The sequence below is a fragment of the Tursiops truncatus genome, chromosome 11, assembly GCF_011762595.2.
Source record: "Tursiops truncatus isolate mTurTru1 chromosome 11, mTurTru1.mat.Y, whole genome shotgun sequence".
NCBI classification, from domain to species: domain Eukaryota; kingdom Metazoa; phylum Chordata; class Mammalia; order Artiodactyla; family Delphinidae; genus Tursiops; species Tursiops truncatus.
The window spans coordinates 19750270-19775237 of NC_047044.1; the positions used below are offsets into that span (position 1 = coordinate 19750270).

At 42.2% G+C, this 24968-nt stretch overlaps 1 protein-coding gene and 2 non-coding genes across 7 annotated transcripts in view; 1 reads left to right on the plus strand and 2 right to left on the minus strand.

Annotated features, from left to right (window-relative positions):
- The window catches only part of GNPTAB (N-acetylglucosamine-1-phosphate transferase subunits alpha and beta), an 86079-nt gene that overhangs the window by 38389 nt on the left and 22722 nt on the right, over nucleotides 1–24968 (plus strand). For all 5 annotated transcript variants that reach the window (XM_019918354.3, XM_019918355.3, XM_019918357.3 and 2 more), the window contains 5 exons: nucleotides 18305–18369; nucleotides 18637–18771; nucleotides 23258–23419; nucleotides 23815–23994; nucleotides 24214–24384. In XM_019918354.3, coding sequence (XP_019773913.1) covers nucleotides 18305–18369; nucleotides 18637–18771; nucleotides 23258–23419; nucleotides 23815–23994; nucleotides 24214–24384 — 713 coding nt within the window. The remainder of the gene's footprint in view (nucleotides 1–18304; nucleotides 18370–18636; nucleotides 18772–23257; nucleotides 23420–23814; nucleotides 23995–24213; nucleotides 24385–24968) is intronic.
- On the minus strand, nucleotides 1891–1997 carry LOC117314399 (U6 spliceosomal RNA). The gene has a single exon (XR_004529145.1). It is a non-coding gene; the product is annotated as a U6 spliceosomal RNA (small nuclear RNA).
- Nucleotides 3240–3346, minus strand: LOC117314410 (U6 spliceosomal RNA). The gene has a single exon (XR_004529155.1). It is a non-coding gene; the product is annotated as a U6 spliceosomal RNA (small nuclear RNA).

Genomic DNA, 24968 nt, shown 5'->3' on the forward strand with positions numbered 1-24968 from the left:
GCTGTGGTCGGGACCTTAAACCTGGTTCTCACTCAAATTTACCGTATTCTCTCGGCTGGGAGGTATTCAGGAGGCTTTATTTATTTTCTTTTTTCTTTCAAAATTCCTCAGCAAGGTTGTTTTCTGCAGCTTGGACTGACCATACTTGGAGCATTCATACTTTAGGTTCTGAATCATGTGGTTATGCAGTTGATTTGGCCCGATAATAGAATTAAATTTGTAGTTCTTGACATAGAACTGCACCCGCATCCTTAGAGATCCCGTCCTCTCCTCGGCCACTGAGCTGCTGAGCCCCACGCCTGCGTCTCCTTCAATCATCCTTCCTTTTGTCTCATCCTTCCTCTGTGCTGAGTGACTCTCCCAGGAAGCTCTGTTTTCACTTGTGTAAAATGAAAACTGTCGCATTCTCTTTACAGCCCTGTTCTCAAGTTCCCATTCTTTCAATGCCGTACCTCCCAACCTAAATCTTTGGAACCATCTTTGACCCGTTCATACTCTAACCAGTAATCCGCCTCATCCTATGACTTGCTTTTTTGCAAAAATCTTAGGTTCTTACCTTTCATACTCATCAGATTTCTTCTACACCAGACTGAGTTTCTTCACCCAGGCCCCAATGATAGATGCCTGTCTGCTCTGCCGGCCTCTGAAGTTCTTCTCTGATCTGTCTAGCATGAAACTGATAAAATCAGAGTTTTCCAATTTGTTTACAGTTGCTATCCCTTTGGAGAGAATAATAGTAGTATATATTTGTTTTTCACATGGACACAAATTCCTCTTGCTGGTGTTCCAGATGGAGTTTTAATTGCCTTGGTCCTGCCCATCGGCCCTCGCATCCCTGCCCTCCTCGCATCTCCTCACAGCCGCCGGCGTCATCTCACAGATGTGGGGCTGCCTGTCCTGAGCCTCTTCCTCTCCCAGCCCATCTCCTATTCTTTCCAGCCCCCTCTCCAGTTCTGTCTCCATGGAGATCCTGGACTAGTACATTCACAATGATTTTATTTTTCTGTATCCCTGTAGTACTTGTAACCTAACTCACAACTTAGTTTTTGAGTGCACAGGAGTTTATGCTGTTCTCATCTAATTTCTTTTTTTTTTTTTTTGCCGTACGCGGGGCTCTCACTGTTGTGGCCCCTCCCGTTGCGGAGCACAGGCTCCAGACGTGCAGGCTCAGCGGCCATGGCTCATGGCCCCAGCCGCTCCGCGGCATGTGGCATCTTCCCGGACCGGGGCACGAACCCGCGTCCCCTGCATCGGCAGGCGGACTCTCAACCACTGCGCCACCAGGGAAACCCTAATTTCTTTTTTTAATTCACCATTTATTTTCAGCATTTTATTTTATTTATTTATTATGTATTTATTTATTTTGGCTGCACTGGGTCTTTGTTGCGGCACGTTGGATCTTTGTTGCGGCACGTGCGGTCTTTAGTTGTGGCAGGCAGACTTCTTAGTTGCAGCACGCGAGCTCTTAGTTGCAGCATGCATGTGGGATCTAGTTCCCCAACCAGGGATTGAACCCGGGCCCCCTGCATTGGGAACGCTGTCTTACACACTGGACCACCAGGGAAGTCCCTCATCTAATTTCTTTAGGGCAGAAACCTTATCCTCACCATTTGGTGTCCTGAACAGTGTCTAACACAGTGCTCATTTCCTGGTACTTATTATTTGTGATTTGAAAGGAAACTATGACTTTTCTAAGCAAAGGTATCTCCCCTTCACACCATAGACCTGTTTCTGAACTATTTTGTATAACTAACTTTTTTTTTTTTACTTATAATTACTATTTATTTTTATTATCATTATTATTTACAGTGAGTAATTTTTTTTTAAACATCTATATTGGAGTATAATTGCTTTACAGTGGTGTGTTAGTTTCTGCTTTATAACAAAGTGAAAAATATGGAACGCTTCACGAATTTCCATGTCATCCTTGTGCAGGGGCCATGGTAATCTTCTCTGTATCATTCCAATTTTAGCTTATGTGCTGCTGAAGCAAGCACTAACTAACCTATTTTTAAAATTTAGGTTATATTTTAAAATATATAGGGAAAGTACAGGGGTAATTTTTGACAAATTTAACAAGTTATATGATTTATTGTTTTGCTAAATATAGCTTTGTTTTTATTTTCTTTCTCTTTATTTTAACATCTTTATTGGAGTATAATTGCTTTACAATGGTGTGTTAGTTTCTGCTTTATAACAAAGTGAATCAGCTTTACATATATCCCCATATCTCCTCCCTGTTGCATCTCCCTCCCACCCTCCCTATTCCACCCCTGTAGGTAGTCACAAAGCACAGAGCTGATCTCTCTGTGCTATGCGGCTGCTTCCCACTAGCTATTTTACATTTGGTAGTGTATATATGTCCATGCCACTCTCTCATTTCGTCCCAGCTTACCCTTCCCCCCTCCCTGTGTCCTCAAGTCCATTCTCTACGTCTGCGTCTTTATTCCTGTCCTGCCCCTAGGTTCTTCAGAACCTTTTTTTTTTTTTTTTTAGATTCCATATATATGTGTTAGCATACGGTATTTGTTTTTCTGACTTAACTTCACTCTGTCTTTCAGTCTCTGGGTCCATCTACCTCACTACAAATAACTCAATTTCGTTTCTTTTTATGGCTGAGTAATATTCCATTGTATATATATGCCACATCTTCTTTATCTTTTCATCTGTTGGTGGAAACTTAGGTTGCTTCCATGTGCTGGCTGCTGTAAATAGAGCTGCAATGAACATTGTGGTACATGACTCTTTTTGAATTATGGTTTTCTCAGGGTATATTCCCAGTAGTGGGATTGCTGGGTCATATGGTAGCTCTCTTTTCAGTTTTTTAAGGAACCTCCATACTGTTCTCCATAGTGGCTGTATGAATTTACATTCCCACCAACAGTGTGAGAGTGTTCCCTTTTCAACACAGCCTCTCCAGCATTTACTGTTTGTAGATTTTTTGATGATGGCCATTCTGACCGGTGTGAGGTGATACCTCATTGCAGTTTTGATGTGCATTTCTCTGATGATTAGTGATGTTGAGCATCCTTTCATGTGTTTGTTGGCAATCTGTGTATCTTCTTTGGAGAAATGTCTCTTTAGGTCTTCTAACCATTTTGGGATTGGGTTGTTTGTTTTTATGATATTTAGCTGCATGAGCTGCTTGCAAATTTTGGAGATTAATCCTTTGTCAATTGTTACATTTACAAATATTTTCTCCCATTCCGAGGGTTGTCTTTTCGTCTTCTTTATGTTTAAAAAATATGGAACACTTCACGAATTTGCATGTCATACTTGAACAGGGGCCATGCTAATCTTCTCTGTATTGTTCCAATTTTACTATATGTGCTTCCGAAGCGAGAGCTAGCTTTGTTTTGTTTTTTCTTTTTTTTTTAAGTTTTGAATTTTATTTATTTTTTTATACAGCAGGTTCTTATTAGTTATCCATTTTATACACATCAGTGTATACATGTCAGTCGCAATTGCCCAATTCATCACACCACCATCCCCACCCTGCCGCGGCTTCCCCCCTTGGTGTCCACATTTGTTCTATACATCTGTGTCTCAACTTCTGCCCTGCAAACTGGTTCATCTGTACCATTTTTCTAGGTTCCACATACATGCGTTAATATACGATATTTGTTTTTCTCTTTCTGATTTACTTCACTCTGTGTGACAGTCTCTAGATCCATCCACGTCTCAACAAATGACTCAATTTTGTTCTTTTTTATGGCTGAGTAATATTCCATTCTATATATGCACCCCAACTTCTTTTTCCATTCATCTGTCGATGGGCATTTAGGTTGCTTCCATGACCTGGCTATTGTAAATAGTGCTGCAATGAACATAGGGGTGCATGTGTGTTTTTGAATTATGGTTTTCTCTGTGTATATGCCCAGTAGAGGGATTGTTGGATCATATGGTAATTCTTTTTTTCATTTTTTTAAGGAACCTCCATACTGTTCTCCATAGTTGCTGTATCAGTTTACATTCCCACCAACAGTGTAAGAAGGCTCTCTTTTCTCCACACCCTCTCCAGCATTTGTCATTTGTAGATTTTCTGATGATGCCCATTCTAACTGGTGTGAGGTGATACCTCATTGTAGTGTTGATTTGCATTTCTCTAATAATTAGTGATGTTGAGCAGCTTTTCATGTGCCTCTTGGCCATCTGTATGTCTTCTTTGGAAAAATGTCTATTTAGCTCATCTGCCCATTTTTGGATTGGGTTTTTTGTTTCTTTAATATTGAGCTGCATGAGCTGTTTATGTATCTTGGAGATTAATCCTTTGTTGATTCGTTTGCAAATATGTTCTCCCATTCTGAGGGTTGTCTTTTTGTCTTGTTTATGGTTTCCTTTGCTGTGCAAAAGCTTTGAAGTTTCATTAGGTCCCATTTGTTTATTTTTGTGTTTATTTCCATTACTCTAGGAGGTGGATCAAAAAAGATCTTGCTGTGATTTATGTCAAAGAGTGTTCTTCCTATGTTTTCCTCTAAGAGTTTTATAGTGTCTCGTCTTACATACAGGTCTCCAATCCATTTTTTTTTTTTTTTTTTTTTTTTGCGGTACGCGGGCCTCTCACTGTTGTGGCCTCTCCCGTTGCGGAGCACAGGCTCCAGACGCGCAGGCTCAGCAGCCATGGCTCACGGGCCCAGCCGCCCCGCGGCATGTGGGATCTTCCCGGACCGGGGCACGAACCCGTGTCCCCTGCATCAGCAGGCGGACTCTCAACCACTGCGCCACCAGGGAAGCCCTCCAATCCATTTTGAGTTTACTTTTGTGTATGGTGTTAGGGAGTGTTCTAATTTCATTCTTTTACATGTAGCTGTCCAGTTTTCCCAGCACCACTTATTGAGGAGACTGTCTTTTCTCCATTGTATATCCCTGCCTCCTTTGTCATAGATTAGTTGACCATAGGTGCGTAGGTTTATCTCTAGGCTTTCTATCTTGTTGCATTGATCTATGTTTCTGTTTTTGTGCCAGTACCATATTGTCTTGATTACTGTAGCTTTGTAGTATAGTCTGAAGTCAGGGAGTCTGATTCCTCCAGCTCCATTTTTTTCCCTCCAGACTGCTTTGGCTATTCGGGGTCTTTTGTGTCTCCATACAAATTTTAAGATATTTTGTTCTAGTTCCGTGAAAAATGCCATTGGCAATTTGATAGGGATTGCATTGAATCTGTAGATTACTTTGGGTAGTATAGTGCTTTTCACAATATTGATTCCTCCAGTCCAAGAACATGGTATATCTCTCCATCTGTTGGTATCATCTTTAATTTCTCTCATCAGTGTCTTATAGTTCTCTGCATACAGGTCTTTTGTTTCCCTAGGTAGGTTTATTCTTTTTGTTGCAATGGTAAACGGGAGTGTTTCCATAATTTCTCTTTCAGATTTTTCATCATTACTGTATAGGAATGCAAGAGATTTCTGTGCATTAATTTGGTATCCTGCAACTTTACCAAATTCATTGATTAGCTCTAGTAGTTTTCTGGGGGCATCTTTAGGATTCTCTATGTATAGTATCATGTCATCTGCGAACAGTGACAGTTTTACTTCTTTTCTATTTGTATTCCTTTTATTTCTTTTTCTTCTCTGATTGCCGTGGCTAGGACTTCCAAAGCTGTGTTTCTCTGCTCAATCCCTCCCATTAACATTAACAAATACTCTCTCAGCTTAATTCCTGAGCCTTATTTCCAAACAAACTGCTACTGTCCTATTTCTTCCTCTTAGCAGCCAAAGTTCTAGAAAGAATTATCTAAGTTTGTTGCCTCAATTTCTTCTCCTCCCATGTGTGCTTTAAGCCACTTTAAAACAACTTTGGCCCCTCTCACTAATTCAAAATGGTGATCGCTCTGAAGTGACCAGTTATCTCCGTGTTACTGAATTGAATGGATGTCCTCTGGTCCTCACCTCACTTGACTCTCAGCAACAGTCAAAACTATCGCCCACTCTTTCTTCCCTCATTCTGTCTTCCTTGGGCTTCTTCCACAGCTACACATTCTCTTGTTCCTCTTATCGTGGCAGCTTCTCAGTGCTTTGCTAGCTCTTCCTCCTCTAATGGACCTTTAGATGCTGGAGTTCCCCAGGAATTGGTTTTACTCGTTTTTTTTTTTTTTCCCTCAGTTTGCACTCTTTCTCTAAATGTTTTCATATATACATATGGCTTCAAATATCAGTTTTGCAAAGTGTGGTTCATGGGCCAGCCTGTACCAGGATCACTTGCAGAGGGTGAAGTGGGGCATGTGGCAGAGTGGGAGAAAGGAGTGTTAAAATTCAGATTCCCTGGCCCAATCCAGGGCCTACCAAATTAACTGTGGGCGGAGACTGGGAATCTGCATTTTAAATTCATTCTCCAGGTTATTCCCATACCAACTAAAGTATGGAACCACTAATTTGATTTGTCACATTAACAAGGACAGCTCAACATCTCCATCTGCTGACTTATTAAAATCATTGCCTTATTTTCTCAAATGTTAGGAAACAAAAATCAGAAACACAGGAACAAAGTAAGGAACAAAAGAGATGAAAGAATTATCTGCCTCATGAATAATCAAGATTGGATTATGTCAGCTTTTGACTTTCCTAGCTCCAAATGGGAACTGTTCTATATTTGGGTTTTAATTTTTAATCCTTATCCAACTGAATAAAAATGTAAGAATTGGAATGACTATTTCATCACACACAGTCTCTTAAAATGCAGCATTTTATTCTTTTGTTGTTATTTCTGAGATATACATTTTAAAGTAATAACTAGAATTATGACTTATAACATTATACCAGAACATATAAGATTTTTAGAAATTTCATGTAATGTCTGAAACATTTATATTAACATATTTCCATACAAATAACCCAAAGAAAGTTTAGTATTAGTTGTTTTGTTTGTTTATTTGTTTTATACTGCAGATTCTTATTAGTCATCAATTTTATACACATCAGTGTATACATGTCAACCCCAATCGCCCAATTCACACCACCATGCCCACCCCACCACAGTTTTCCCCCCTTGGTATCCATACGTTTGTTCTCTACATCTGTCTCTAAACTTCTGCCCTGAAACCGGTTCATCTGTACCATCTTTCTAGGTTCCACATACGTGAGTTAATATACGATATTTGTTTTTCTATTTCTGACTTACTTCACTCTGTGTGACAGTCTCTATATCCGTCTACGTCTCAACAAATGACTCAATATCGTTCCTTTTTATGGCTGAGTAATATTCCATTCTATATATGTACCACATCTTCTTTATCCATTCATCTGTCAATGGACATTTAGGTTGCTTCCATGACCTGGCTATTGTAAATAGTGCTGCAGAGAACATTGGGGTGCATGTGTCTTTTTGAATTATGGTTTTCTCTGGGTATATGCCCAGGAGTGGGATTGCTGGATCATATGGTAATTCTATTTTTAGCTTTTTAAGGAACCTCCATACTGTTCTCCATAGTGGCTGTACCAATTTACATTCCCACCAACAGTGCAAGAGGGTTCCCTTTTCTCCACACCCTCTCCAGCATTTCTCATTTGTAGATTTTCTGATGATGCCCATTCTAACTGGTGTGAGGTGATACCTCATTGATGTTTTGATTTGCATTTCTCTAATAGTGATGTTGAGCAGCTTTTCACGTGCTTCTTGGCCATCTGTATGTCTTCTTCGGAGAAATGTCTATTTAGGTCTTTTGCCCATTTTTGCATTGGGTTGTTGGTTTCTTTAATGTTGAGCTGCATGAGCTGTTTATATATTTTGGAGATTAATCCTTTGTCCATTGATTCATTTGCAAATATTTTCTCCGATTCTGAGGATTGTGTTTTGGTCTTGTTTATGGTTTCCTTTGCTGTGCAAAAGCTTTGAAGTTTCATTAGGTCGCATTTGTTTATTTTTGTGTTTATTTCCATTACTCTAGGAGGTGGATCAAAAAAGATCTTGCTGTGATTTATGTCAAAGAGTGTTCTTCCTATGTTTTCCTCTAAGAGTTTTATAGTGTCCAGTCTTACATTTAGGTCATGAATCCATTTTGAATTTATTTTTGTGTATGGTGTTAGGGAGTGTTCTAATTTCATTCTTTTACATGTAGCTGTCCAGTTTTCCCAGCACCACTTATTGAAGAGACTGTCTTTTCTCCATTGTATATCCTAGCCTCCTTTGTCATAGACTAGTTGACCATAGGTGTGTGGGTTTATCTCTAGGCTTTCTATCTTGTTCCGTTGATCTATGTTTCTGTTTTTGTGCCAGTACCATATTGTCTTGATTACTGTAGCTTTGTAGTATAGTCTGAAGTCAGGGAGTCTGATTCCTCCAGCTCCGGTTATTTCCCTAAAGACTGCTTTGGCTACTCGGGGTCTTTTGTGTCTCCATACAAATTTTAAGATGATTTGTTCTAGTTCCGTAAAAAATGCCATTGGCAATTTGATAGGAATTGCATTGAATCTGTAGATTGCTTTGGGTAGTATAGTCCTTTTCACAGTATTGATTCCTCCAGTCCAAGAACATGGTATATCTCTCCATCTGTTGGTATCATCTTTAATTTCTCTCATCAGTGTCTTATAGTTCTCTGCATACAGGTCTTTTGTTTCCCTAGGTAGGTTTATTCTTTTTGTTACAATGGTAAACGGGAGTGTTTCCATAATTTCTCTTTCAGATTTTTCATCATTACTGTATAGGAATGCAAGAGATTTCTGTGCATTAATTTGGTATCCTGCAACTTTACCAAATTCATTGATTAGCTCTAATAGTTTTCTGGTGGCATCTTTAGGTTTCTCTATGTATAGTATCATGTCATCTGCAAACAGTGACGGTTTTACTTCTTCTTTTCTATTTGTATTCCTTTTATTTCTTTTTCTTCTATGATTGCAATGGCTAAGACTTCCAAAACTATGTTGAATAATAGTGGTGAGAGTGGACATCCTTGTCTCGTTCCTGATCTTAGAGGAAATGCTTTCAGTTTTTCACTGAAAAACATCATTGAGAATCATTGAGAATGATGTTTGCCGTGGGGTTGTCGTATATGGCCTTTATTATGTTTAGGTAGGTTCCCTCTATGCCCACTTTCTGGAGAGTTTTTATCATAAATGGGTGTTGAATTTTGTCAAAAGCTTTTTCTGCATCTATTGAGATGATCATATGGTTTTTCTTCTTCAGTTTGTTAATATGGTTTATCACATTGATTGATTTGCATATATTGAAGAATCCTTGTATCCCTGGGGTAAATCCCACTTGATTATGGTGTTTGATCCTTTTAATGTGTTGTGGGGATTCTGTTTGCTAGTGTTTTATTGAGGATTTTTGCATCTATATTCATCAGTGATATTGGTCTGTAATTTTCTTTTCTTGTAGTATCTTTGTCTGGTTTTGGTATCAAGGTGATGGTGGCCTCATAGAATGAGTTTGGGAGTGTTCTTTCCTCTGTACTTTTTGGGAAGAGTTTGAGAAGGATGGGTGTTAGCTCTTCTCTAAATGTTTGATAGAATTCACCTGTGAAGCCATCTGGTCCTGGACTTTTGTTTGTTGGAAGATTTTTAATCACAGTTTCAATTTCTACTTGTGGTTGGCCTGTTCATATTTTCTATTTCTTCCTGGTTCAGTCTTGCAAGGTTATACCTTTCAAAGAATTTGTCCATTTCTTCCAGGTTGTCCATTTTATTGGCATAGAGTTGCTTGTAGTAGTCTCTTAGGATGCTTTGTATTTCTGCGGTGTCTGTTGTAACTTCTCCGTTTTCATTTCTAACTTTATTGATTTGAGTCCTCTCCCTCTTTTTCTTGATGAGTCTGGATAATAGTTTATCAATTTTGTTTATCCTCTCAAAGAACCAGCTTTTAGTTTTATTGATCGTTGCTGTTGTTTTCTTTGTTTCTATTTCATTTATTTCTGCTCTGATCTCTATGATTTCTTTCCTTCTGCTAACTTTGGGTTTTGTTTGTTCTTCTTTCTCTAGTTCCTTTAGGTGTAAGGTTAGATTGTTTGAGATTTTTCTTGTTTCTTGAGGTAGGCTTGTATAACTATAAGCTTACCTCTTAGAACTGCTTTTGCTGCATCCCGTAGTTTTTGGATCATCGTGTTTTCTTTGTCATTTGTCTAGGTATTTTTTGATTTCCTCTTTGATTTCTTCAGTGATCTCTTGGTTATTTAGTAACGTATTGCTTAGCCTCCATGTGTTCTTGTTTTTTACGTTTTTTCCCCTGTAATTCATTTCTAATCTCATAGCGTTGTGGTCAGAAAAGGTGCTTGATATGATTTCAGTTTTCTTAAATTTACTGAGACTTGATGTGTGACCCAAGGTGTGATCTATCCTGGAGAATGTTCCATGCGCAGTTGAGAAGGAAGTGTAATGTGCTGTTTTTGGATGCAACGTCCTAAAAATATCAATTAAATCTATCTGGTCTGTTGTGTTATTTAAAGCTTCTGTTTCCTTATTTATTTTCATTTTGGATGATCTTTCCATTGGTGTAGTGAGGTGTTAAAGTCCCCCACTGTTATTGTGTTACTGTTGATTTCCTCTTTTATACCTATTGGCAGTTGCCTTATGTATTGAGGTGCTCCTATGTTGGGTGCATATATATATTTATAATTGTTATGTCTTCTTCTTGGATTGATCCCTTGATCATTATATAGTGTCCTTCATTGTCTCTTGTAACATTCTTTATTTTAAAGTCTATTTTATCTGATATGAGTATTGCTGCTCCAGCTTTCGTTTGACTTCCATTTGCATGGAATATCTTTTTCCATCCCCTCACTTTCAGTCTGTATGTGTCCCTAGGTTTGAAGTGTGTCTCTCGTAGACAGCATATATTTGGGTCTTGTTTTTGTATCCATTCAGCAAGCCTGTGTCTTTTGGTTGGAGCATTTAATCCATTCATGTTTAAGGTAATTATTGATATGTATGTTCCTATGAGCATTTTCTTAATTGTTTGGGTTTTTTTTTGTAGGTCCTTTTCTTCTCTTGTGTTTCCCATTTAGAGAAGTTCCTTTAGCATTTGTTGTAGAGCTGGTTTGGTTGGTGCTGAATTCTCTTAGCTTTTGCTTGTCTGTAAAGCTTTTGATTTCTCCATCGAATCTGAATGAGATCCTTGGTAGAGTAATCTTGGTTGTAGGTTCTTCCCTTTCATCACTTTAAGTATATCATTCCACTCCCTTCTGGCTTATAGAGTTTCTGCTGAGAAATCAGCTGTTAACCTTATGGGAGGTTCTCTTGTATGTTATTTGTCGTTTTTCCCTTGCTGCTTTCAATAATTTTTCTTTGTCTTTAATTTTTGCCAATTTGATTACTATGTGTCTCAGAATGTTTCTCCTTGTGTTTATCCTGTATGGGACTCGCTGTGCTTCCTGGACTTGGGTGACTATTTCCTTTCCCATATTAGGGAAGTTTTCAACTATAATCTCTTCAAATATTTTCTCTGGTCCTTTCTCTCTCTCTTCTCCTTCTGGGACCCCTATAATGCAAATGTTGTTGTGTTTAATGTCGTCCCAGAGGCCTCTTAGGCTGTCTTCATTTCTTTTCAATCTTTTTTCTTTATTCTGTTCTTCAGCAGTGAATTCCACCATTCTGTCTTCCAGGTCACTTATCTGTTCTTCTGCCTCAGTTATTCTGGTATTGATTCCTTCTAGTGTAGTTTTCATTTCAGTTATTGTATTGTTCATCTCTGTTTGTTTGTTCTTTAATTCTTCTAGGTCTTTGTTAAACATTTCTTGCATCTTCTCGATCTTTGCCTCCATTCTCTTTCCAAGGTCCCGGATCATCTTCACTATCATTATTCTGAATACTTTTTCTGGAAGGTTGCCTATCTCCACTCCATTTAGTTGTTTTTCTGGGGTTTTATCTTGTTCCTTCATCTGGTACATAGCCCTCTGCCTTTTCAGCTTGTCTATCTTTCTGTGAATGTGGTTTTTGTTCCACAGGCTGCAGGATTGTAGTTCTTCTTGCTTCTGCTGTCTGCCCTCTGGTGGATGAGGCTATCTAAGAGGCTTGATGGGAGGGACTGGTCGTGGGTAGAGCTGACTGTTGCTCTGATGGGCAGAGCTCAGTAAAACTTTAATCCACTTGACTGTTTGGTGGGGCTGTGTTCCCTCCCTGTTGGTTGTTTGGCCTGAGGCAACCCAACACTGGAGTCTACCTTGGCTCTTTGGTGGGGCTAAGGACAGACTCTGGGAGGGCTCACACCAAGGAGTACTTCCCAGAACTTCTGCTTCCGGTGTCCTTTTCCCCACAGTGAGCCACAGCCACCCCTGCCTCTGCAGGCGACCCTCCAACACTAGCAGGTAGGTCTGGTTTAGTCTCCTCTGCTGTCACTGGTCCTTCCCCTGGGGTCACTGCTCCTTGCCCTGGGTCCCGATGCACACAGTACTTTGTGTGTGCCCTCCAAGAGTGGAGTCTGTGTTTCCCCCAGTGCTGTCGAAATCTTGCAGTGAAATCCCAGTAGCCTTCAAAGTCTGATTCTCTCGGAATTCCTCCTCTCATTGCCGGACCCCCAGGTTGGGAAACCTGTCATGTGGCTCAGAACCTTCACTCCAGTGGGTGGACTTCTGTGGTATAAGTGTTCTCCAGTCTGTGAGTCACCCACCCAGCAGTTATGGGATTTGATTTTACTGTGATTGCGCCCCTCCTACCATCTCTTTGTGGCTTCTCCTTTGTCTTTGGTTGTGGGGTAACTTTTTTGATGAGTTCCAGTGTCTTCATCTTGATGATTGTCCAGCAACTAGTTGTGATTCTGGTGTTCTCACAAGAGGGAGTGAGAGCACGTCCTTCTACTCCGCCATTTTGGCTCCTTTCCCACTAGCTTTGTTTTTTAAATTAAGGTTTCTTTAAATTAAGGTACTCTGATAACACTTCTCCTGAAGAGAAAAAAGAATGACACTATGTGAGCAGTTATAACTCAGTTATAACGTCTATGGAGAGAATCTTGGGTTTATCTCCACTAATTTTATAACATATCAGAGACATAAAAGATTATAAATTTTGGTATAAGTAAAATCTGTGTTAAATGACAGTCTTCTGAACACTGTTTTTGAATTTTCACTTGGGTTTTTATTTGACTATCCTATTATATTGATTCATTCAGTAAAGATTTGTCGAGCCACTGCTCTGAGTTGGTGGTTGTTGTAGGCAAACAGCTGAGAAAAAGAAAAGGCACATTCCTGCCTTCATGGCGCATCCTTTTTTTTTTTTTTTTTTAAACATCTTTATTAGAGTATAATTGCTTTACAATGGTATGTTAGTTTCAGCTTCACAACAACATGAATCAGTTATATATACACATATGTTCCCATATCTCTTCCCGCTTGCGTCTCCCTCCCTCCCACCCTCCCTATCCCACCCCTCCAGGCGGTCACAAAGCACCGAGCTGATCTCCCTGTGCTATGCGGCTGCTTCCCACTAGCTATCTACCTTACGTTTGGTAGTGTATATATGTCCATGCCTCTTTATCGCTTTGTCACCGTTTACCCTTCCCCCTTCCCATAGCCTCAAGTCCATTCTCTAGTAAGTCTCTGTCTTTATTCCTGTTTCACCCCTAGGTTTTTCATGACATTTTTTTTTTCTTAAATTCCATATATATGTGTTAGCATACGGTATTTGTCTCTCTCTTTCTGACTTACTTCACTCTGTATGACAGACTCTAGGTCTATCCACCTCATTACAAATAGCTCAATTTCATCTCTTTTTATGGCTGAGTAATATTCCATTGTATATATGCGCATCCATTTTTAGTGGGCCACAAGCTTACTCTTTTTTTTTTTCTTTTTTCCGGCACACGGGCCTCCCACTGCCGTGGCCCCTCCCGCCGCGGAGCACAGGCTCCGGACGCGCAGGCTCGGCGGCCATGGCTCACGGGTCCAGCCGCTCTGCGGCGTGTGGGATCCTCCCGGACCGGGGCACGAACCCGTGTCCCCTGCATCGGCAGGCGGACTCTTAACCACTGCGCCACCAGGGAAGCCCTTTTTTTTTTTTAATTTTTATTTATTTGTTTATCTATTTATTTTTGGCTGTGTTGGGTCTCCGTTTCTGTGCGAGGGCTTTCTCTAGTTGTGGCGAGCGGGGGCCACTCTTCATCGCCGTGCACGGGCTTCTCTCTGTCGCGGCCTTTCTTGTTGCAGAGCACGAGCTCAAGACGCGCAGCTCAGTAGTTGTGGCTCATGGGCCTAGTTGCTCCGCGGCGGATCTTCCCAGACCAGGGCTCGAACCCATGTCCCGTGCATTGGCAGGCAGATTCCCAACCACTGCGTCACCAGGGAAGCCCCAGAAACTCACTCTTTAGCATCCTTAGTTACTGAGATCCAGGATCACAAAATTCTTTTTTTCTTAAAGCTGAGTTGTTGTTTTTTTAATTTATTTTTGGCTGTGTTGGGTCTTCGTTGCTGTGTGCGGGCTTTCTCTAATTTCGTTGAGTGGGGGCTGCACTTCGTTGTGGTGTGTGCGCTTCTCACTGCAGTGGCTTCTCTTGTTGCAGAGCATGAGCTCTAGGCGCGTGAGCTTCAGTAGTTGTGGCACGTGCGCTCGGTAGTTGTGGCTCACGGGCACTAGCGCGCACACAGGCTCAGTAGTTGTGGCACATGGGCTTAGTTGCTCCACAGCATGTGGGATCTTCCTGGACCAGGGCTCGAACCCATGTCTGCTGCATTGGCGGGCAGATTCTTCACCACTGCGCCACCAGGGAAGCCCACAAAATTCTTTGTTAAAGGACCAGGTAGTAAGTATTTTAGGCCTTGTGGGCCAAGAGGCAAAATGGCAGATATTATGTAGGTATTTGTATAAACATTTAACCATTTTTAAATGTCAAAATTGTCTTTAGCTTGGGGCCATACTAAATTCGGCAGTGGCTAGATTTTGGACCATGGACTGCCAAACCCTGATCTAGATTAAAAAATTTTAGCCATGTTTGGCATTTTTAAAAAATCTCATTTACGGTCTCCCTGGTGGCGCAGTGGTTGAGAGTCCACCTGCCGATGCAGAGGACACGGGTTCGTGCCCCGGTCCAGGAAGATCCCACGTGCCGCGGAGCGGCTGGGCCCGTGAGCCATGGCCGCTGATCCTGCGCGTCCGGAGCCTGTGCTCTGCAACGGGAGAGGCCACAACAGTGAGAGGCCCGTGTACCGCAAAAAAAAAATCATTTAGCCTCTTTCCAGTTAATCATTGAGATCTGTTGATTTTTTTCCTTCTCAAATGTGTCATTTCTGTCCCGGTTACCCTGCCACTTCCCTTGTGTCCACCGATTGGACAGTCCTCCTGCAGTCAGCCATCCTGCCCTGCAGCCGGGGCCTGCGTCTCCTCAGCAAAATGGTTTTTCCAGTCAGGCTTATCCCTTTGATGTTTAGGAAATGAATTTCCTCCTGTGACACTTGATTTTACCTCTGGACTACATTGACTTTTACAAGGAATTACAAAGTGCCTCCTTATAGCTCTCTCACACTGATCAAATTTATACCCATTGGGATCCTACAGAACTAGTGTAATCCCTTTCCTGTGTGACATTTCTTCTTCTTCCTTTAGCTGTCTCTTAGGGGCTTGTCTGCACCCTAGTTTGCTCTTCTCAGAATGAGCTTCAGTTTCTATTACTTTAAAAGTGTTTCAACTGGAATTGAACATTCTGTTTCAGTGTGGTTCAGTCTTCAAAGAGATCAGGACTCTTCATTTGTGAAGTGTTTACTGAGTGCATACTATGTGCCATGTACTACTCAGTGCTGAAGATGCAGCAGTGAGCAGATGGACAGAAATCTCGGCCCTTAGCAAATTTACATCTTGGGCGGCTTGCCTGGTGGCACAGTGGTTAAGAATCCGCCTGCCAGTGCAGGGGACACGGGTTCGAGCCCTGGCCTGGGAAGATCCCACATGCCGCGGAGCAACTAAGCCTGTGCGCCAAAACTACTGAGCCTGCGCTCTAGAGCTCGTGTGCCACAATTACTGAGCCTGCATGCCACAACTACTGAAGCCCACATGCCTAGAGGTTGTGCTTCACAGCAAGAGAAGCCACTGCAATGAGGCCCGTGCACCACAATGAAGAATAGCCTCTGCTCGCTGCAACCAGAGAAAGCCCACACACAGCAACAAAGACCCAACACAGCCAAACATTTAAAAAATAAATAAATTTTAAAAAATATTTACATCTTGGCAGAGGGAGCCAGACAATTGATACAACGTACAAGTAAATTATGTAGTTTGTAGAAGATAAATGCTGTAGAGAAAAATTGAGCAGGGGAAATTGAGTGGTAGGGCAGACTCCCCAAGAAGGCGATTTTTGAGTGAAAATTTAAAGGAGGTGAGAGAGCCAGCAACATGAATATGTGGGGAAGGAGTGATTCTCCATATATTCCCTATATATAAGGTAAGTGTATATATATATATACACATATATACTTATATAAGTAAGCCAGTGCAAGGGTCCTGAGGCAGGAGGGTGTCTGACATGTTTGAAGAAGAACAGGGAGGCCAGTGTGGCTGGAATAGAGTGAACCAAGGGGGAGAAGGCAAGAGATGAGCCCAGAGAAGTCACAGAGACCAAATGGTACAGGCCTCAGTAACCACAACGGGCTTTAGCTTCCAATCACAGTGCGGTGAGGAATCAATCATTGGAGGGTTTGAGTAGAGGAGTAATGTGATCTGACTTACATTCCAGAAGGATCTGTCTGGCTGCTGTGGTGGGAATAGACTGAGGAGGGGCAAAGCTTGTAATAATTCAGGCAGGAAGGAAGGGGGCTTGGATCAGAGTGGTGGTGAGAAGTGGTTGGACTGTGGACATTTTGAAGGTCAGCTCAACAGGGTTTCCTGATGGGTTGGTATTGGGGAATGTCACCCTTCTTACTCTAAGCCTCTTCTTCTGCTTAAAAGCACAAAACTGGGATGGAAACTCTGTGTGGCCTGAGCATTACTGCCTCATACTGAACTCACTGTCCGCTAAAACTCCTAAGTCTTTTTAAAAATCTTACATGTGCTAATGCTCAAATACCCCTTTTATTTATTTTAAAAAAATGTTTTTTAAAGTACTCCTTTTAATTTTTACTTGGCTTGTTGCCAAGTTAAAGATCTTACCTTTGTTTGTAAGAGATTTTATTTTGCTAGATTTGACTGATTGCTCCAAACAGTCAAGGACTTTGGGGAACCCTTAGTCTGTTATCCAGGATAGTAGCTTCTCTGTCGGCTCCGTGTAAGCCCACACATTTCACAAGCATGCCTTCTGTATCTTCCAAAACTCTGATGGATTGTTGAGCAGACCTATAGCAGACCTCCAGAACTCCCCTCTAGGCTGATTGTGGCTTTTACAATTTTACACTCCCTGATCAGAATTGGTTATAATCCGCCTAACTTGAGATCTGGTCTCTGTGAAACCCACGAAGATGCCATGTGTTGTGTAGCTGCCTTCCCGAGATTATGTACAAATACACATTGCTCATCTCTTCGAATTGTCTGATTTACCAGTATAGACTCCACCATATCAATGGGGAGAGACAGACAGACAGACAGACGGAGGCAGAGTGAGGTGTGTATCTGATAAATTTACCCATAATGAACTCATGCTCTTAGTGCCCAGTACTTTCTTTAAAGATAAACAGTGTATTGTGAAGACTCTCTTTTCTCCAGTGCTCACCAACTGTATTTTTCTGATACATTTGAGACTCTTGCTCGGGATCAGCACCCACCTTGCAGGCTATAATCTGCAGACCCTGCTTTCTGTGCCCATTTTGAGGATCAGAATTGCAGCCTTCCAACCTGTCCTGTTTTCCATGGTCCCCGAATATCAGCAGGTTTGCTGATCTCATTTGTTCCCATCACTTTAGAACTCTCTCCCCGTAGGGCTGTGTCATCACCCACCTCACCCCCAACTTAATCTGCTCTAATCACATTACCTGATGAATTTTAGGAATTCACTGTGACTCCGGAGGAACCTTAGGAGAGTCCTAAGTGGCTCCCTGCCGTTAATCTAAATGCCACTGGCCTTGCTTTCAAAGCCCCCTTCTGGTTGCCCTTTTTTTCCTAGTACCCACCACTCCCAGATGTTTTACTCTGGTCAAACAATTTTGTTTTTTAAATTAAAGATGTCGATGTTTGATGTTTGCTTCTACCTCTGTGATTTCTGTCCGTCTGTCATTTCTACGTTTCTTCTGCCCACACGAGTCTCTCCTTCAGTATTGCAAAATTTAACGTTTAATTGTACAGCAATTTACATTTGTTTCCCTTTTGTTAGATGGGTTAATTTTGTCTCCCCCAACTACCTTTTCTTTGAGACCATGTATTATACTGGTTTAACAGCTCTCAAAATGCCTTGCACAGTGTCCTGCCTGACATCATAGTTAAGTATTCATTAAAAACATGCTTGTTTATTGTATTCTCTATTGTAGTTGAAGATGCCCACACTGGAATTTTTAAAGGAAACAGCAGACAGACAGTTTGGAGGGGCTATTTGGTATGTTACTTTAAATTAACTGTATTTTTGCAGTAGATTAGAATAAAAGTATGAGAAATAAAACTTTTACTTTGAGAGGCTTTTTAATGTTTACTTTTCCTCTAAGCCTAGCTTTCTAGTACTAGTGAATATCGATTTAAATAATTGTAATATTCTTATTTTGAAGCTTGTGTGATGCAATAGGTATTTACTAGTTTTCTCAGCTGTAAGTTTTCACCAGCCTTATGATGTGGAAAGTGAGTTGTGTTTTTCCCCTTTTTATTTCAGACAACAGATAAGGAAGTCCCTGGGTTAGTGCTAATGCAAGATTTGGCTTTCCTGAGTGGATTTCCACCTACATTCAAGGAAACAAATCAACTGAAAACAAAATTGCCAGAAAATCTTTCTTCTAAAATAAAACTGGTAAGAGCATAGAAAATAGAGCAATTAGTGTAGCACATCCCATTTCATGCGTGCCTCTTCTCTGTGGCCCCCTTTGTTATAGTATAGCCGACAGTCATAAGCAAAGAGGGTCTCAGTTCTGTCACAGTGTTGTCACGAAGACAGCTCTTTATTTGTAGAAGATCCTCCCTTTTTACTCTTTATTTGGGCAAAATTCTGAGTCTTAACTTGGTTTGTTGGTTTCCCAGACAGAAGCAGGATTCATTTGTTTAACAAATGAGCTTCTACTGTGTGTCAGGTGCAGTTCTAGCTGCTGAGAATGTAGCAGTGGACAAAGCAGACAAAAGCCCTGATGGCAGTGGAAGCGTGGAAGGAGGGGATGGGGGGAAATCAGACATGTGGTGGTAGGTACACACAGGCTCCTGTGGATTTATGAAGAGCTTCCACTCACAGAGGGGGGATGCTTCAGATTTTTGGAACATTTGATAATGTGAAACCTTCATTCATTAATAGCTAGTTGAGCCACTAACATATTTAGTATTTATACTTATTAACTCTTCACGCTTGACCACCGAGGCCATTCGCGAGTTGACTTTGGAGATGGTGACATGTCTTTCCATAACATTTCTTGTTCTCAGAGCCATCTGTCTGATTCATGTAGGGCACAGTCCGTGTGGGTGTACTTTCCTTTTGACCTTATGCCAAGGTGCCTGCTTTTCTGTCAGAAACAGTCCAGGTTGTAAAACGTGAATGTTTCTTCTCTCAGACTAGAGGGCATAAAGTTCTTGGCTCAGAATTCGTTAGGCTCTGCTTTTCTTGATTTTACAAAAAAAATGTTCTTTAAATTCTGCCACTGTGTTTAGCTTCCTGTTTCTCAATCCCTGCTCTTCTTGATGTCATTTAACAGTTGGGAGGTGAAAGGGTGGAGGTAGTGGCAGGGAGAGCTGTGACTCGGGGAGAGTCGGTTATTTAGTTCATGTCTGGACCATGTTTTCTCTCTGCCGGTCAAAGTTCCTGTTTAACTTGTTTCCTTTTCCCCTTAAGTGTTTCACTGTTTTAAGATACATTGTATTACCTTTGTAAATACCATGGTAATATGAATGACATTTATGCTTTTTCTTTTCTTCATATTTTCCTCCATAACTTTCTTTATGGTACCTGGAAGTATGGTGATGCCCGGCTAGATTAGAGTTGAGTAATTTCTTAATCTGCAGTTATTTTAAAATAGATATTATATTCCTCCTTCCCTGAATTATTTTCAGTATGGATTTGGGCAGATAAAACCATAGATTAGCATTCATTTCAGCCAATGTTTATTTGGCTTCTTGGCTTCCTAGCTGTTGGTTCTACGGTTATAGACATATGCGCATCTGTACGTTTGACCAGCACATGTGCTGCTAGGTGGGCGTGTCCTGCCAAAGATCACCAGCCCAAGTCGTGGTCACCCCGCAGCAAACGAGTTTTTGGGCAGTGTGGAGTGGTGTGTGCCAGGAGACGCTGAGGGCGCAGGAACTTGAATTGGACAGTAGCACCACCAGGCTCGGTACATGTGGACGCCCCCTCCTCCGTCATTCACCCAGTTGGAGGTTGATCTGGATTCCCCAGACTTGTCTCTGTGGAGGCCGGCACCTCCTGGGGGTACAGCCAATTATTCGCAGTGTGCATTGCAGCTCACTGTCACGATGCCAGCACCTGCGATTGGCTTCAGAGATGAGGACTTCTGATCTTTTGGAGGCTAGAGAGAAAGTGAGAAAGAGGAAGCACAGAAGGAGAGCGTCAGTATTCAAGCCTGGTTCTCCAAGGGGCTCTCTTTCCTTGGGTCCCACTTTCTGGTTCTATTATGGGCACCCGGAGAATGGAGTTTCCAGTCATTGGGTTCCCAGTCCCTTTAGTGAGCGTTGATTAAACACCTGCTGTTGTGCCAGGGACTGTGCTAAGGATAACTGAGTGACTAAAATCACTTAGTGTTTGGGTGTGATTGCTTCCAAACAAAGTGTTTATACAAAGTGCTGGGAGAACATGTGGGCTTTGGTTGTTCTGCAGGCAAAGACGGCTTTGCAGAATAGGAAACATTTTGGCTGGGGCCGTGCACAGAACAGCCGTTCTTCCAGCAGAGAAGCCAGTGGGAAAGACCTTTCCGAGAGGAGGGAGCAGCTTGAGCAGAGGGTTAGGGGCTTGCAAGTGAATGGCCTTTTCAGAGAACCGAGGCAGCTGTTCAGAGGCCAGAGCCCAGGTGGGGATTTTCCTGATGCTGAGACTGGGAAGTTAGGCAGAGGCCAGATCGAGAAAGATCCCCTGGTGAGGAGGCCGGACTTTATCCTGGAGGCAGAGCGCGTCTTGAGGAGGAGGACCCGGTTCAGGTCTGCAGAACACGGGAGCGGAAGGTGTAGCAGGTGGACATTAAACAGGAAGCCGGAGGCAGGAAAGCCAGTTCAGCCGCTGCTGCCGTAGCCCAGCAAGACACTCAGGTTCCACAAGTGCCTTGGCAGTGGTGCCAGTGATGAGAGTGGTTCCAGGGCCATCTGAGAGAAACCGTCAGCACGACCTGGTGACTTATTAGCTACTGGAGCAGATGGAAGGAGAAATGAAAGGGGAAGTGGATGTGACCAGCAAAGACGGGTGTGGTGGCATTAACCACACTCAGAGCTTCATGGGAGAAGCGAGGTTTTCAGAAGGACCCTGAGAGCTCAGTTTGGGGTGTTACATTGGAGGGGCCTTGTGGCATGTGGGAGGGAGGGCCGTTAGACATTGGGCTTCAGGACCTGAACAGCTGAACCTCTGTGCCCTCCCAGGCTCCTCCAGGGGGCCTTTGCCAAGGCCTGTGGACCCCAAGCCACCTAGCACTCAGTTCTGTCCCAGAGACCCTGGCCGGGCTGTGAGCATCTCAGGACAGGTACTGCCTACTCATCTTGTGCCCTAGTGATCACCTTAGGAAAATGTCTGAAATTTCAAAATACTTTTCTAGAATAAAAGCAGCTTGGATAGAAGAGATTAATTAAGATAAGGGTATTTTCCAAATAAATTTAAAATTAAATTAGGATATTAAAGTACTACATTTATTTATCCTATAGTAGTGATTTTTGCACTCCAGGGAGCCCCTCCAAGGTTCCGTAGGAGCCACTGTGGGAGGAGAGGCTGGGGGAGGGCAGCGAGACTGTTAGGTACCCAGATAGAACAGACAGAATGTTTGCGCTGCGTGGCCCGCCTCCCATCCGTCCCCTACATAGCGAGGCAGAATAGAGACGGCAGTGAGAGCTGACCTTGGGTGAGTGCTTTGTGTATACCAGACACTGTTAAGGTGAGAGAAAGTAATCAGGAAGACAACACACGTGTGCATGTGCGCGCGCGCACACACACACACACACACACACACACACACACACAATTTGCAGTAAGAGTTAATGCCTACATAATAAAAAGGGCCTACATAAACTCTACTTTTGGCCTATATAAACTCAGGAAGCTTTGCAAGATGAGCTAAGTATAGTCATGTAGCATATACAAGAGATCAGAATGAGCCCGAGTAATTGTTTGCTCTGTTTTATAAATTAAGAAAGAAGGCTAAAAAATCAAGAAAGAAATTGGCCCTATTAGAAGAGCCAGTTCAGCCAGCAGAAGGATGTTGCTGTCCTAGATGACTGGTTTTCAACCCTCTCTCTGCTTTTTAAGCTCTGAAAGCCTCTTTTCACAGGAAATTGTATGATACAGAGTTAAAACAAAATACGTATCAAGGGTGGTGTGGGCTCTGGTCAAGGTGGGGAAGCCTGCCTGTAAAACATGTTGGTGCTTGTGGTGTTCCCTCCTGGATTTATGGTTGCTTTGAAAACGTTGCCTCAAGGTGGTTTTCCTGTGGAAACACTTCAAGCAGCCAGGACACCCATCGTAGGTGTGGGCACGACAGCTGTTAGACACCTGCTGGCAGGTGTGCTCTCCACCAGTGTTCAGCAAAGTTACCTTGCAGGGCTTTCCCCAGTGTAGGCAGATGGGTAATATTCTAGAACAGAGGTCACAAACTGGGGACCAGATGCGTTTTGTTTGAATGCATGCCAATCAGAAATATTTGCGCTACCATTGAAAACCGGGAGATTTCATGTAACACTGGGGATTCTGGCCTCTCCAGAGATCTGGCAGCCTTTGTCACTATTGACTAGTGACTGCAGTTTTCAGATGGGGCCTGAGATGTCCCATTTGCCAAAGCCCCTGACTCCCTCTTTTTCTAAATACTTGGTCCATTGCATCATTTGGGAAATGTGTCTGGCCTGTTCAGGTCTTCTGTTTTTGGTGATACTGGCTTACTATTTCATACATGTATGTGAAACTTTTAATCTTTTAAATATACGTAGTATACATTTAATATGTACAATATGTAGCATATAGCAGAGTACACAATAGGTAGTATATATATGTATTGTATGTATTTAAAGATCGAGGATCAAACTGGGAAGTTTAAGGTGTCTCTTCTTTGTTGTTCAGTTTTTCCACATGTAACCCTCTTGTTATTTTATAGTTGCAGTTGTATTCAGAGGCCAGTGTAGCACTTCTAAAGTTGAATAACCCCAAAGATTTCCAAGAACTGAATAAGCAGACGAAGAAGAATATGACCATCAATGGAAAGGAACTGACCATAAGTCCTGCATATTTATTATGGGATCTGAGTGCCATCAGCCAGGTAAGGGATGCAGAGATTGTTTTAGAACCCGAGTTGAGGGCTTTGATTATTAAAGATTTATGAGTCACTGTATTAGAAGAAGGAAGAGGGCTTACAGAGAGGTCACTTGATTGGCACGTCTCTAATTTTCCCGTCACCGCCATTGGTTTATACTAATTGAAAGTGACCTAGAATCAGATCCAAGAAATTTTTCTTCAAAAAATGTGTGAAAGAAATGCTGTTTTTGTTGTGCTGTTTTAAATATGCTGAGTGTTCTGCATTTTTTGTAATGTGTAAAAGCTGGACACGGTCTTTGGAAGTTTGCTGGCGCTCCCTGAGTGCGGAAGGGACAGCTGGGAGGGGCAGGTGTGCCTTAGGCGCGTTTTACATCTTTCTGTGCCCCATGCTTTTCTCAGTCTAAGCAGGATGAAGACGTTTCTGCCAGCCGTTTTGAAGATAACGAAGAGCTGAGGTACTCACTGCGATCTATCGAGAGGCACGCACCATGGGTTCGGAACATTTTCATTGTCACCAATGGACAGATCCCATCCTGGCTGAACCTCGATAATCCTCGAGTGACAATAGTCACACACCAGGTAGTGACTCGCCATGTGTCACAAGGCTGCGATTTCCTGTTCTGTCTTTTGCTGTTCTTTGTCTTGTTCCTGATTTCATCCTCTTACCCATCTCACCTCCATTTCCACCTTCCTTTAATCCTTCCATGCGCCTCCCTCCCTCCCTTCTTTCCAAAAACAAAACAAAACAAAAACCTCTCATCCGCCTTCTCTCTCTTTCTCTTTTTTTTCTGTTAAAAGGATGTTTTTCGAAATCTGAGCCACTTGCCTACCTTCAGTTCACCTGCTATTGAAAGTCACATCCATCGCATCGAAGGGCTGTCCCAGAAGTTCATTTACCTGAATGATGATGTCATGTTTGGAAAGGATGTCTGGCCGGATGATTTTTACAGTCACTCCAAAGGTCAGAAGGTGAGTAGCTAAGAGATGCCTGGCTTAGAAATCACTTAGAAGTTACAGACAGGAAATAAGGAAATCAGTATATATACCATATTCACATTTGATCAAACAAGCATTTTTGAGTGTTAAGCTCAGGAAAGTTAACAATCAGGGAGTGAGAAAACTACAGTGGGAACTTTGCTTCCCTATATTCTCACCCAGGACCCACTCTACATTTGCTACTACAACAGCAGAAATAGCAAATAACTGTGAAACACAAAATCGTGTTTACCATGTCAGCAAAATGCCCAAGATAGAAAGCTCAAAGTAGTGCTTAAAGACAGGGCTGAAATTTCATTGGGGGCAGCCGGTCTCACTCTGGCTTTGAGGGGCAGGATGGGAAAGTGGTCACGAGCACAGATATGGGTGCCAGCTGTGTAGCACTGTCGTGGGTGATGACCTGGCCTCTAGGTTTCCTGTCTGTGTATTGGGGGGAACAGGAAGACCCTGGTAGTGTTGTTAGAAGGGTACAGTGATCAGTTGGAGACTTAGCACCATGCGCTTGTAAGTTCTAGAACTCTGTCAAGCTGTGGCTTGACAGGGGAGACAGACAAAAC